General features: G+C 37.8%; 1 protein-coding gene and 1 pseudogene across 1 annotated transcript; both read right to left on the bottom strand.

Moving 5' to 3' along the window:
• Nucleotides 1-2,927: 2,927 nt before the first annotated feature.
• On the bottom strand, nt 2,928-11,370 carry Clic2 (chloride intracellular channel 2; the record flags this gene model as incomplete). Its single annotated transcript, XM_021189643.1, is given in 5 exon segments — nt 2,928-3,083; nt 3,341-3,522; nt 4,136-4,245; nt 11,014-11,136; nt 11,261-11,370. Coding segments are annotated over 5 exon segments (681 nt in total), but the record flags the coding sequence as incomplete, so codon positions are not given.
• LOC110315639 lies at nt 8,985-10,402 on the bottom strand (annotated as a pseudogene).
• Nucleotides 11,371-12,564: the final 1,194 nt, after the last annotated feature.

Raw genomic sequence — 12,564 nt, 5'->3', positions numbered from 1 at the left:
GCACCTGAGATTTTCTCTTCCATCTCTTGTATTCTGTTGGTGATGCTTGCATCTATGTTTCCTGATTTCTTTCCTAGGATTTCTATCTCCAGAGTTGTCTCTCTTTGTGATTTCTTTATTGTTTCTAGTTCAGTTTTTAGATTCTTGATGGTTTTGTTCAATTCCTTCACCCTTTTGATTGTGTTTTCCTGTAATACTTAATGGATTTTTGTGTTTTTTCTTTAAGGTCTTCTACCTATTTACCTGTGTTCTCCTGTAATTCTTTAATGAATTTTTGTGTTTCCTCTTTAAGGGCTTCTATCTGTTTATCTGTGTTCTCCTGTATTTCTTTAAGGGAGTTATTAATGTCCTTCTTAAAATCCTCTACCAGCATCCTGAGATATGATTTTAAATCCAAATCTTGCTTTTCTGGTGTTTTGGAGTATCCTGAATTCGCTGAGATGGGAGTACTGGGTTCTGATGATGCCAAGCAATCTTGGTTTCTGTTGGTAAGATTCTTGCATTTGCCTTTTGCCATCTGGTCATCTCTGGTGTTAGATGTTCTTGCTGTCTCTGGCTGGAGCTTGTTCCTCCAGTGAGTCTGTAAGCCAGTGTCAGCATTCCTGGGAGACCAGCTCTCTCTTGGGCAAGACCAGTGCACAGAGGGCTGCACAGTGGACCTGCTTTAGAGAGACACCAGAGAGAAAATGGTGATCTCCCCTGAGTCCTGGCGTCAGACTTGGCTATTATTAAAACCCAAGAAATGTTCTTAATCTTCTCATCTTCATTTTGGAGATGTAAACAATAAGTTTTTTCTTTTATTTTAGTACATATTATTATTGTGTATAGCTGTGCTAGAATGCATAAGAACATCAGAACTTATTTTTCATATCTAGTTGTAATTCAATGCCTATTGATCAATTGTTTTTTCACTATTTTTCTGTACCAGCCTTTGGTAACTAGTATCTTAGCTTATGTGACATCAATTTTTGTTTCTGAATTTAGAAATAGGTGATATACAGTGTTTGTCAATCTCTACTTCATCCACATTGTCAGGCATTTGTTTTAGGTCATGTGATAGTTTGTATATGCTTGGCCCAGGGAGTGACAGTATTAGAAGGTGTGGCCCTGTTGGAGTAGGCGTGGCCTTGTTGGAGTAGGCATGGCACTGTGGGTGTGGGCTTTAAGACCCTCAACCTAGCTTCCTGGAAGCCAATCTTCCACTAGCAGCCTTCAGATGAAGATGTAGAACTCTCAGCTCTGCCTATACCATGACTGCCTAGATGCTACCATGCTCCTGCCTTGATGATAATGAACTGAACCTCTGAACCTGTAAGCTTGCCCCAATTAATGTTGTCCTTTGTAAGACTTGACTTGGTCATGGTGGTATCTATTCACAGCAGTAAAATTCTAACTAAGGCAAAAGTTGGTACCAGGGACTGGGGTATTGCTATGGTAGGCCTGACCATGCTTTTGTTTGGAAGAATGTGGATTTGGGGGGACTTTGGATTTAGGAAGCTGTAGAATTAAGACTCACCCAGGTGGTACTGGTTTTGAAGGTGTCATGAAGAACAACTGAGGCTTGGGTTGGGTTTTGAAGGTGTCATGAAGAACAACTGTAAGAGGTCATGGAAGGCCATTGGTGAAGGTGCAGCCTCAGTTGCAGTAGATGGCCCAGGAGTGAAGGAGTCATGCAAAGGAGTTGAGGCTTGGCACAGTGAATAGAGCCTATGAAAGGCTATTGGTGAGGCCTAGTTGCAGAGGAAGACTCCAGCATATTGAAAATGGCAGTATCGTGGGATAATCACTAAGCACAGCAGTGGCAGTGGAGTGAATCAACCTGAGCTTAGAGTGCTACAAAGGGCAGAACTGGAGAAATGACGCAAGCCCTTTGGAAGTGCACAGATATTGAAAGAAGAAGCTGTAACATTGAAGTTGCCTTGGAGAGCCCAATATGTTCGAGATGCCAGAGCTGTGGGCTATCTTCTGAGGAAAGTTGCTAAAAGGGAGTGGAACCAGCCCAGGAGAAAGAAGTTTGTTGCAGTCAACAAAGATGAAAAAGGAGTTGGAGATCTGAAGACTGCTTTGACATCAGCCAAGGAGATGCAGAGTTTGGAGTTTGCCCAGCTGGTTTCCTGTCTTGCTTTGGAAATTACAGTTAAGTGATGAGATGGGTCTCAGAAGAGACTTTTAACTTTGGACTTTTAACATTGTTGAGATTGCTATAGACTATGGGGACTTTGGAAGTTGAACTAAATGTATTTTGCATTATGCTATTTTAGGTCTGGTCCCCATATGTTTAAACAAGTCTATGGAGGCCAGGGAGTGGAATGTAATGGTTTGTATATGCTCGGCCCAGGGAGTGGCTCTATTAGGAGGTGTGGCCTTGTTGGTGTGTCACTGTGGGTATGGACTTTAAGACCCTCATCCTAGTTGCCTGGAAGCCAGTCTTCCACTAACAGCCTTCAGATGAAGATATAGGACTCTCAGCTCCTCCTACACCATGCCTGCCTGGATGCTGCCATGCTCCCACCTTGATGATAATGGACTGATCCTCTGAGCCTGTAAGACAGTGCCAATTAAATGTCCTCTATAAGATTTGCCTTGGTCATGATGTCTATTCACAGCAGTAAAACCACAACTAAGATAAGTCGCATATTAAGTATCCTAGGAATTCAATCAAAGAACAAAAGATCTTGATGCTTTCCATGTTTTTAAGATTCAGTGTTTGTCATAGGAGTAAATGAAATTAAATGAAAATATGACGATCTGTAAAATACAAAGAGGTTGGATTGTTTACAGCTAATGGAAAACTTTGGAGTATTTTTATATTACTAGGTTGATTAGAGGAAATAGTATTTTCTGTGTTATTCTTTACAATTATCTTTCTAATAAGGTACAAAGTGAAATTATATAACAAAGAGCTTTTTCTTCTGAAAGAGTTGTCTCTACTGTTTTGCCACTCTTGCATAGGTATTTTCAATTTCTTTGTCTTCAGGACATGTGTGGGCAAATTATTCACAAGCATAAGCTTTGTGGAAGTAGCGCCAGACTCCTGAGAATTCTGCTGGAATGTCAAAGTCATGGTACTTCTTTGAAGCAACCTAGGATTGTAGGAAAAAATGAGAAAAGGTGATAGAAAAGTATATCAGTTATGTTCTCATATGTAGAAACATACCTCAAAGGCCAAGTATTGCAAAATAAACTATAAAATAAGCATAAATAATATTGGACTTACTATTTTAATGTTTTGTCTACAAATGTAGACAAAGCCATATTTTATCTTACTAGAAGTTATAACTGCTATAATTATCAACTCACAAACACCTCACACTGTGCAGCCACTCATACTCAAACTTACTTTAATAATGTTCATTTTGGGCATCAAACTACAGTCAGCCAGCGTTAGTTGATTACCATCCAAGAACAGTCTTCTGGAAGCTGTATGAAACTCAGCACTGTCAGGATCAATTTCATCCAGAAGTGGAGTATTTAAGTAGTCATCCAAACGCTTAAATTCTCTAAGCAGAGATTTTTCAAAATCTAAGACAATGAAGTAATAAGGTAACTTGTAGATTATTATAAATATTATCTTAACTAAATATGTTCTTAATAGGCTTCCATGGTTTACATACTGCTTGAACTGGCTCTTTTCTGCTAATACACTGATGAGACACTATCAGCTCAAATCGTGAGTAGATATATCTTAGACCTTTATTAAGGAGATATATATATTGACTGGAGAATCAAAGAAAGAAAGAAAAATCAGTATATATTACCCAACACAGATGAGTCAAAAAGTAAAAGAGAAGACTGTTTTTATGACTCAGAAGAAAACAAACCTATTCTAGAATGTTTATTAGAGATGCTAGGTTCTGCAATTTAAAGAACTTCAAAGGCATAGTTCTGCAGCTAGTTCACAGCTGGCCCACAAATTCTCTATTTGAACTGTGCTGGTAATTGATATATTGAATGTTGGATTCTAAACACAACAAAATGTAATAGAAGGGAATTTCAGAGGATAGAACAGAAAATGAGGAGGGAAGTGGGTTGTTCCCAAATTGCACTATATATTTGTGAAAATTCTATCTTAGTTGAGTGACAGTGGTAGAACGAGTAACTGAGAAAAATCGATACTTAAAAAAAGCATTCTTACTCTTATTTGCTTACTTTTGTGTATTCTTAATGTATGCAGAAAAATTGGCAAAGAGATTACAGCCCACATCGAAATATTCCCTGTACTTGGGACTCAGGTGAGGATACCTTAAAAAGAAACACTGGTGACTATAATCCCACACTGTATCACAGAGACCAGGGTGTCCTAACCTTTACTGTACAAAGAATAGAAATTTTAGAAAATTGTATTGAAAAATTGAAGGTATTCAGAAATCTCTTAGTAGAAATATATTTTTCTTCAAATTGAGAATACTTTAATTTCTAAAATTCAGTTGAAATTGTGGCCTGGAATTTAAACCTTATATACCTTTAACAATGCTTTAGAGTTTTGTTTTTGTTCCTATTTGATGCATGGAACAAAAGCAGTACATTTTCAGTAAGTAGACAAGCAGGTAAAATATCTTGTTTGTAGACTCAAGCACGTAAAAAGCATGATCATGCTGGGCATGGTAGCGCACGCCTTTAATCCCAGCACTTGGGAGGCAGAGGCAGGCGGATTTCTGAGTTCGATGCCAGCCTGGTCTACAAAGTGAGTTCCAGGACAGCCAGGGCTATACAGAGAAACCCTGTCTCGAAAAAAACAAAAAAACCAAAAAAAANGGTCTACAAAGTGAGTTCCAGGACAGCCAGGGCTATACAGAGAAACCCTGTCTCGAAAAAAAAAAAAAAAAAAAAAAAAAAAAAAAAAAAAAAAAGAAAAAAAGAAAAAGAAAAAAAAAAGCATGATCACTTCATTAGATGCAGAAAAGACCTATGACAAAAATCCAACATCCCTTTATTATTAAAGTCCTAGAGAAATTAGAGATACAAGGGGAATAACATAATAAAGTCAATTTGAAGCAAGCCTACAGCCATTATCATGCTAAATATAGAAAGACTCAGAGCATTTCCACTAAAATCAGCAACAAGACAAGGACGTCCACTTTCTCCATGCCTGTCCAATATAATGCTTGAAGTCTTAGCTGGAGCAGTAAGACAAAAGGGATACAAATAGGAAGGGGAGATGTCAAAATATCCTTATTCACAGAGAGATTCTTTTCATAAAAGAACCTAAAGATTTCATCAGAGATATAGCTGATAAATTCATTCAGCAAAGTAGCTGAATACATAATTAACACACAAAAATCAGTAGCCTCCCTATATACAAACTACCAACACACTGAAAAAGAATCAAGGGAACAATATCTTTTAAAATAGTCTCAAAAAAATAGAGTACCTTGGAAAAAGTCTAAACAAATTAGATTGCTTCTCCACATTGGAGGTAAGAAAAATTGTATCTGGGTTACATGAAGGAGATCTTTGAGGGCATCTTTTGGCGCTACCATATCCGTTGAGTCAAGCCAATGGGAAACTACAACAACATAATCCAAGCAGAATGACAAAGGGCACAGACCCAACAGGAATTAAAGTATGAGTCACTCCTCCAGGAAAAAAAGGTAAGACCTTCTGTGTTGCTTAATGAGGGTGCAGGAAATACAGAATGGGTAGTAGAGGAAAGAATTTATAAATACCAGCTAAGGCCACATGGCCAGTTTCAGAAATGAAGATTATAATTGACATGAGTGTTTCTGTCATATTTTGTTAGAAATTGTTTATATAGATATTTGTGTTTTCTTTCCTCTATTTCTTTATCATGTAATGTAACACAAATTAAGAGAATATCAATAATGATTATCATATTTAAGTTTTGATATATCAAAAGAATGTTCTTCAAGAGACATTGCCACTTATTCTAAAACTTATAATGTATTTGTGGTTGTATATGGAATAGTGGAGTGTATTTAGTACCTGATTATTATTTTCATTTGAAAATTAATCATAACATAAATAGATATGATTGTGTGTCAAGTTGACAAAGGGTGGACTTGTAATGGCTATTCTTGGTGTCAATTTGACTACATCTAGAATTAATTAAAACCCAAGCAGTTGAGCACACCTTTGAGGGATTTTTCTTAAATCATTTGAAGTAGGAAGACTTACCTTTAATTCAAATCTGTGAGATAGGAAGATCCACTTTTAATCTGGGGAATATAGATAAAGGAAGCTTTTACCTTTTTCCTGCTTGCCCTCACTCTCACTGGCAAGTCTGTTCATTGACGTTAGAGCCTACTACCGGATTTTGGCATATACTGAAAGCCAGCTGAGACATCTAACCTCATGGACTGAAAACTACTGGATTCTTGGACTTTCCTTTGGTAGATAATCATTGTTGGACTAGATGGATTACAGCCTGTAAGCCATTCTAATGAACCTCATATATATTCATTCTGTCAGTTTTGTTCTTCTAGAGAACCATGATTAATACACCCCTGAATAATCTATTGCTTTTGCCTCTGTTAGCTCTTTCCTCTTAGCTAGTAAATATGTTCATGTCTTGTTAAACCTAAAATCATCCTCTCCTCCTCCAACGTTGTCTCTTAAAGTACCATTAGGTCTTAATCCTTTCTATGCTGCAAATTTCTTCATCCTCTCTTTTCTTGCTCCACACATTTTCCTTAGCTGATTCCATCCATTTGCACAGCACTAGCAATTGTGACATTTTTGTTATGTATTCCCAAGGTGCTTCCAACATCTCCATTTTTATCCATACATCCCAACCAAAGAACACAGTATTCTTCCACGAACCACCCAGCTTTCTTGCTCCTGTTCACTGCTTGATAATGCTGTCATAATTTATTCAGCCTGCCACTATGCCTTTGTTCTATCATCATCAACTCTAACCTTCTGAAACTGTAAGCCCAATTATATGTGTTCCTAGGTCATGGCATCATACACATTGCCTAAATCATTCCACTTTGTCACAATGATAGAAAACTTATTAATATGGGAGGTATTCACACAGAGAGAGAAGGAGGATGGATAAATAACATAAAAGATGTTTGGAAAAACCACAGGGGAAACCTATTACAATCTAAGATTACTTAAAAGCAGTTATTCTACATGTTAGAGTAATGTTCCCCCAGGAGCAATGGAATGTCTGTACCAGGCAGATGATAACCTCTCTTCAAATTGTTGGTCACAAGAATCCAAGTGACTTTCCTAAGCAATATGGCTATTGCATTCTTTTTAGTTGCTGGCCAGACCCAGTCTTGACTAACTCTTTTTTTTTTTTTTTTTTTTGCCCTTCCCCTTCCATTTATTCCAATATTGTCAACCTTTGCTATTAGTATCCTTTGCCCATTGAACAATCTTGGCTAACCATATATTTTAAGATTTACTACATGTAAGTACACTGTAGCTGACTTCAGATTCACCAGAAGATCTCATTCTGGGTGGTTGTGAGCCACCTCGAGTTTGCTGAGATTTGAACTCAGGACCTTCAGGAGAGCAGTCATTGCTCTTACCCATTGAGCCATCTCGACAGCCCTTTAAAAAAATAAAAATAAAAAAGATTTACTTATTAAATAACCATAACAACCTAACAAAGAAAAAAAGACCAAAAGGTTTGGTGCATTCTTTATTGACACCTGATTATATAGATGCAAGGGAACATAATGGGTAGACTCCGGCATATCTGTTATGTAGTTCCTAGGGACTGGCAATTCTTTTAAAGGACAGAGACTAATGGAGTCCTTAATGTGCAAGAGGCCAATCAGAGGTTGAGAGTCCTGAAGAGCAAATAGGGCCTCATAGTCAGGTGAACTACAAGCTGGCCTTGGAGGTTATCTGTCAGCACCCCCATTAATCTGTAAGTAGAGGAAAGAGAATGAGGCATTCAAGGCCAGTTTAAACTACAATGAATCATTAGAAAGAAACGGGATTTTAAAAGGTGGCTGAGGCCCAACTTCTTTGTTCTTTCTTCATTGTTTTCTTCTATTTCTGCTATCTTTGATGCCCAGACAACTCCTACTAGCCTGATTATCCTGGATTGCAATCTCATACTTATTCATCAAAACTCCCTTCCTCAAGATTTGGCTTGGCATACATTGCTACTTTGAAGACTTTTACACGTGACCCACCCACCAGGCAGATGCAGAAGGGGGAATGTCGGAATAGCTTCATTGCACATTGAGAGGTCATGTGAAACAAGGTTAGACATCCTATCCCTCCATTACTGTGTTCAAAGAGCAGTTCTGACTACAAAATGACTGGAAGCACAGAGAGAATATCAGGTTTTCAGGATCTGACCATAATTTCATAGATAGGTAAAAGCCAGTGAAGAGTCAGTCCTGACAGGAGTTTGGACCATTGTTTCATCGCATTGAAAAATGTCCAAAGCCAATGCTCACAAAAAGGAATCTATCATGATTTCCCTCTGAAAGACCCAACAAACAGCTGAAAGAGTCAGATGCAGATATTTGCACGCAACCAACAGACAGAAGCAGCTGGTCCCTGTTGTTGAATTAGGAAAGGCTGAAAGAAGCTGAGAAGAGTGATCCTGTATGAGGACCAGCACTCTTAATTAATCTGGATCCCTGAGATCTTTCAAGCACTGGACCATCAAACAGACAGCATATACCAGCCGATATGAGGCCTCTAACTCACATATACAGTAGAAGACTTCCAGGTCTGTGTCCATGCAGAGATGAAGCACCTAACCCTCAAGAGACTGGAGGCCCCAGAGTGTTCAGAGGTCAGGTAGGGTGGGGATGGGGCACCCACTTGGAGATGGGTTGGGGTGAGGAGGAGGTGTGGGATGTGGAGCAGTCGGAGGGTGGGTGGGGAGGGGTGAGGAATGGAATATGGAGTGTAAAAAATAAATTACAAATAAAATTAACTTAAATTAAAAAAGAAAAAAGAAAAATGTCCAAAGCCATGTGTTTTGGGTTCTCTGGATGAGATACCCATCCCTAGGAATTTCTTAGTACCCCAAAGGACTATTCCTGTTGTTATTCCTGGCACAAACAAAGTGTGACATCCCCATCATCTTCATATAAATAACGATTATCACAGTCATAACAGGAGTAGGAACCAAAGCAGATTGAATTGGCTGCCTTACATCCATGAGTTTGTCCATGAGTTCAGCACAAAGCTGGATAAATATCTCTACTACAACATATTTCGACTCATTACAGACCTCTGATGGAGCAGGATACGTTTCTGTGGTCAGCTGGCTCAGATTGATAGTGTGGTGCAAAAAGTTCTCTAGGACATCCTCGGAGATGCCATTGTCATACAAATTGATGCTAGTAAGCTGGGTGCATTCGATCAGGGCAGGCAGAAGGGTACTGAGGTGAGAGTCATCCATCCTACAGTCTTCTAAGTCCAGAGTCTGCAGGTTAGCTGCAACATGCCTTAATCTCTTAGAGGCTTGACATCCAAGTTAGTTAAAGTGAACCTCTCAAGCACAGATGATTAAGCTGACTGTAGTCCCAATACTGGGCAAATGACTCCAAGTCTGACTGAGAGTTGGCACAGGGTGATCTTGAGGGACACCAGTGGGGCCTCCAGACACCTGAGCAACTCTTTTATGTGGCCTGTGAGAAAATAGACATCATCAGTAGTGAGATACTGGAGACAGCTGAGTTTTCAGAACAGAGAAATGATCCATCTCTCCTCTCCGGTGAAAGTCCTTGTTCCAAAGGTGTGTACTAGCATGAGTTTCTGAAGGTTTCTCATCTTTCTAATGAAAGGTACTAATTTTGCCAGTTTAGACAGATTCCCCACTGTATTCAGTTCCAACTCCTTGATGAACTCTGGCTGTAGAAATTTTAACACATTCCTGACCTTGGACACTTCTACTGCTCTGATCTCCAACTTCTCACAGCTCAGATACAGGAAATTTGTTCTCTCCTCTGCCCACTCCAACAAAAGTGTTTGGTTTTTATCTTCATGCAGAGAAGACAAAGGAAAGGTCACTGAACAGCCTCAAACGTTCTTTCCTTGTTCTTGAGTGGCCCTCCACTATTTGCTTCTTAGGCATAGTTCCTACTAAGTGGTCTCTACCCTTTCTCCCATCCTGCATATCTAAGGAAGCATGATGTTGTTCATCCCTGAAGTCAACTTTTTGAAGCCTGTACATCCTGGGGCGATACTTCTGTTTCAGCCATGTGTCTACTCCATCCAATATAGCCTGGAAGGTCTGAAAGTTAGGTTTATTAATCAGCAACACAACATGAAGGCAAGGGTAGAGCCAGTACTCTACCAGGATCTTAATTGTCTTTGCTTTTCTTTGAGTGTTGGCCTCCTTGAACAGAGGTGGGAAGAGTTTCCTTATTAGGCATTCCGCATCAGAGATGGTCAATACTTCATTCCTCACCAGGCTCTTTGAAGCCTGATCCTGGAGTGTGGGTGGGGCACGGACCATTCTGATGGATCTTTAGGGAGATGATCCTGATTAAGACACAGGTGACAGAGTCCTGGGTTCTGAGTGTCTTCTCCGGCTCCCTTGACTAACTCTTACAAATTAATTGTACAATGTTAGTATTCTCTCCCTACTCCAACCCTTATGTGTTCTTTATTTCAAGTCTACAGAAAATTTATTTTCCTGTTTGAAAGTATGCTATGAATTTAAAAATCATTTGAATCATATCCACAATGTGTTTGAAGTTGAAGGAGTATGTGTCTTATTGTCAGATCAGATTCTCAAAGCACTTTCAGATTAGCAAGAATCCTCAATCTGGAACTGGTAAAATGGCTCAGTGGATAAAGGTACTTGCTACTGAATCTGAAGATCTGAGTTTGATTCTTAGGACACCCATGATAGGAGGAAATATCTGACACCCACAAGTTTTTCTTTAGTCTCCACACATGTGCTATGGCATGCACAAGTGTGCATGTAAGTGTGAGTGTGCAAGCATGTGGGTGCACATACTTCAATTAATCAATCAATAAATGTAATTTTAAGGATTAGAAACATCAATCTGAAATAGACAAAAAATTATCTTAAGCATAATAATATCCTATAAAATGTATCTTGGAGGAGCGAGTGTCTACTCCAGAAACTCCTCAATTTTAATGAAGTCTGTTTTCAACTCTTTGTTATATACCAAGAATGGAGGATTGGTACCTGGGGCTAAGTTCTTCAGTTCTTCAGATTTTCTATGATCACTGAAAACAAGAAGAGTTAGATTTCTAAATAAAGTACATACTATCAAATACTAACATTATATTATTGTCTACCAATATCAAGTCCCAGAATTCAGTATATTCTGATTTATCTTACCTAGTTATATCAATAGTAGTCACATTAAATTTAACTCCTTTAAGCCAGAGTATCATAAAAAGGCGTTGGCAAAAAGGACAGTTTCCAATACTTTCGCCATCACTTCCAGCCTAGTAAGATAAAGAAAGTCCTTAGTGTACTCACTTTGTTGTTACACAAGCATGTATTAATTGCTTATTGGGAAACTGGAAGTACTCAATCTCTGGGATTCTGAGAGAGACAATAAATTAAATAATATAAAAATTACAAGTGTGGTGAGTTTATAATAATAAATATTAATAATAAATTTCCTATACTATCATATTTGTGTAACAAATTCCCTACTCTGTATTTAAGCAACAAACTCGAGCATACAACCTGTCTTAGTTATGAGATTTGAGTAAAAAAAAAAAAAGAATACTTCTTTATATATCCTTTCAGATTTCCTTCTTGGAAAGATTCTTTCCATATTACAAATGACCATTTCCTTTCTTTTTTGTGTAACTTGTTTCATAACATCTTATCAATTTTCTATTTTTTTCCAGTTCAATAAGGAAAACATTATATACATTTATGAAATTATTAAAGAATTAAATAAAATAGTTTTTAAATTTTTAAATTTACATAAAATCCATTACTTATTTCTATATAGCCTGTTTTTGTGCTCTGAATATATGCATATACTTACATATCTGTATATTATATATATTCAAGATTATAAAAACTTTATATTCTTACTTTAACCATTAATATATTCTATAATGCTTTCCTTTAGGAAGCTTATTGTTTTATTTTTGCATATACTTTATCTATTTGGAATTTTTGTTATAAGGTGTATTGGGACTTCTGCTATAGTATTTTTTGTATTTCTTAAATATTTTTCATACTATACATATATATGTATGCATATACATATATATGTATATATATGTATATACATATATATTTTTTACTTTATATGCATTTATTTTATGCTGAATTTATTCCCGTGCTATGAGTTTTTGTTTCTTCAGTTTCTTCTGGGATATCTTTTTCTTCTGTGCAACCTCCTCTTTTGGCTTTGGAACAATTTGTTCCTTCTCAGTGAGGATCCTCTCAATGTGGCAGGGGGAGCTCATGTATGGGTTAATCCGGCCATGTGCTCTGTAGGTTTGTTGGAGCATCTTAGGTGCCTTGTTCACCTGGATGTGTTCAATGACTAGAGAATCTATGTCTAAACTCTTTTTTTTTTCCTTTTTTATTATTATTTTCTTTATTTACATTTCAAATGCTATCCCGAAAGTTTCCCATACCCCTCCCCCCACCTCTGTTCCCCTACCCACCCA

This window comes from Mus pahari, unplaced genomic scaffold (genome assembly GCF_900095145.1).
Source record: "Mus pahari unplaced genomic scaffold, PAHARI_EIJ_v1.1 scaffold_12838_1, whole genome shotgun sequence".
Taxonomy (NCBI): Eukaryota; Metazoa; Chordata; class Mammalia; order Rodentia; family Muridae; genus Mus; species Mus pahari.
Note: the sequence above shows the minus strand (reverse complement) of the source record. Positions and strands in the feature narration are given on the sequence as shown.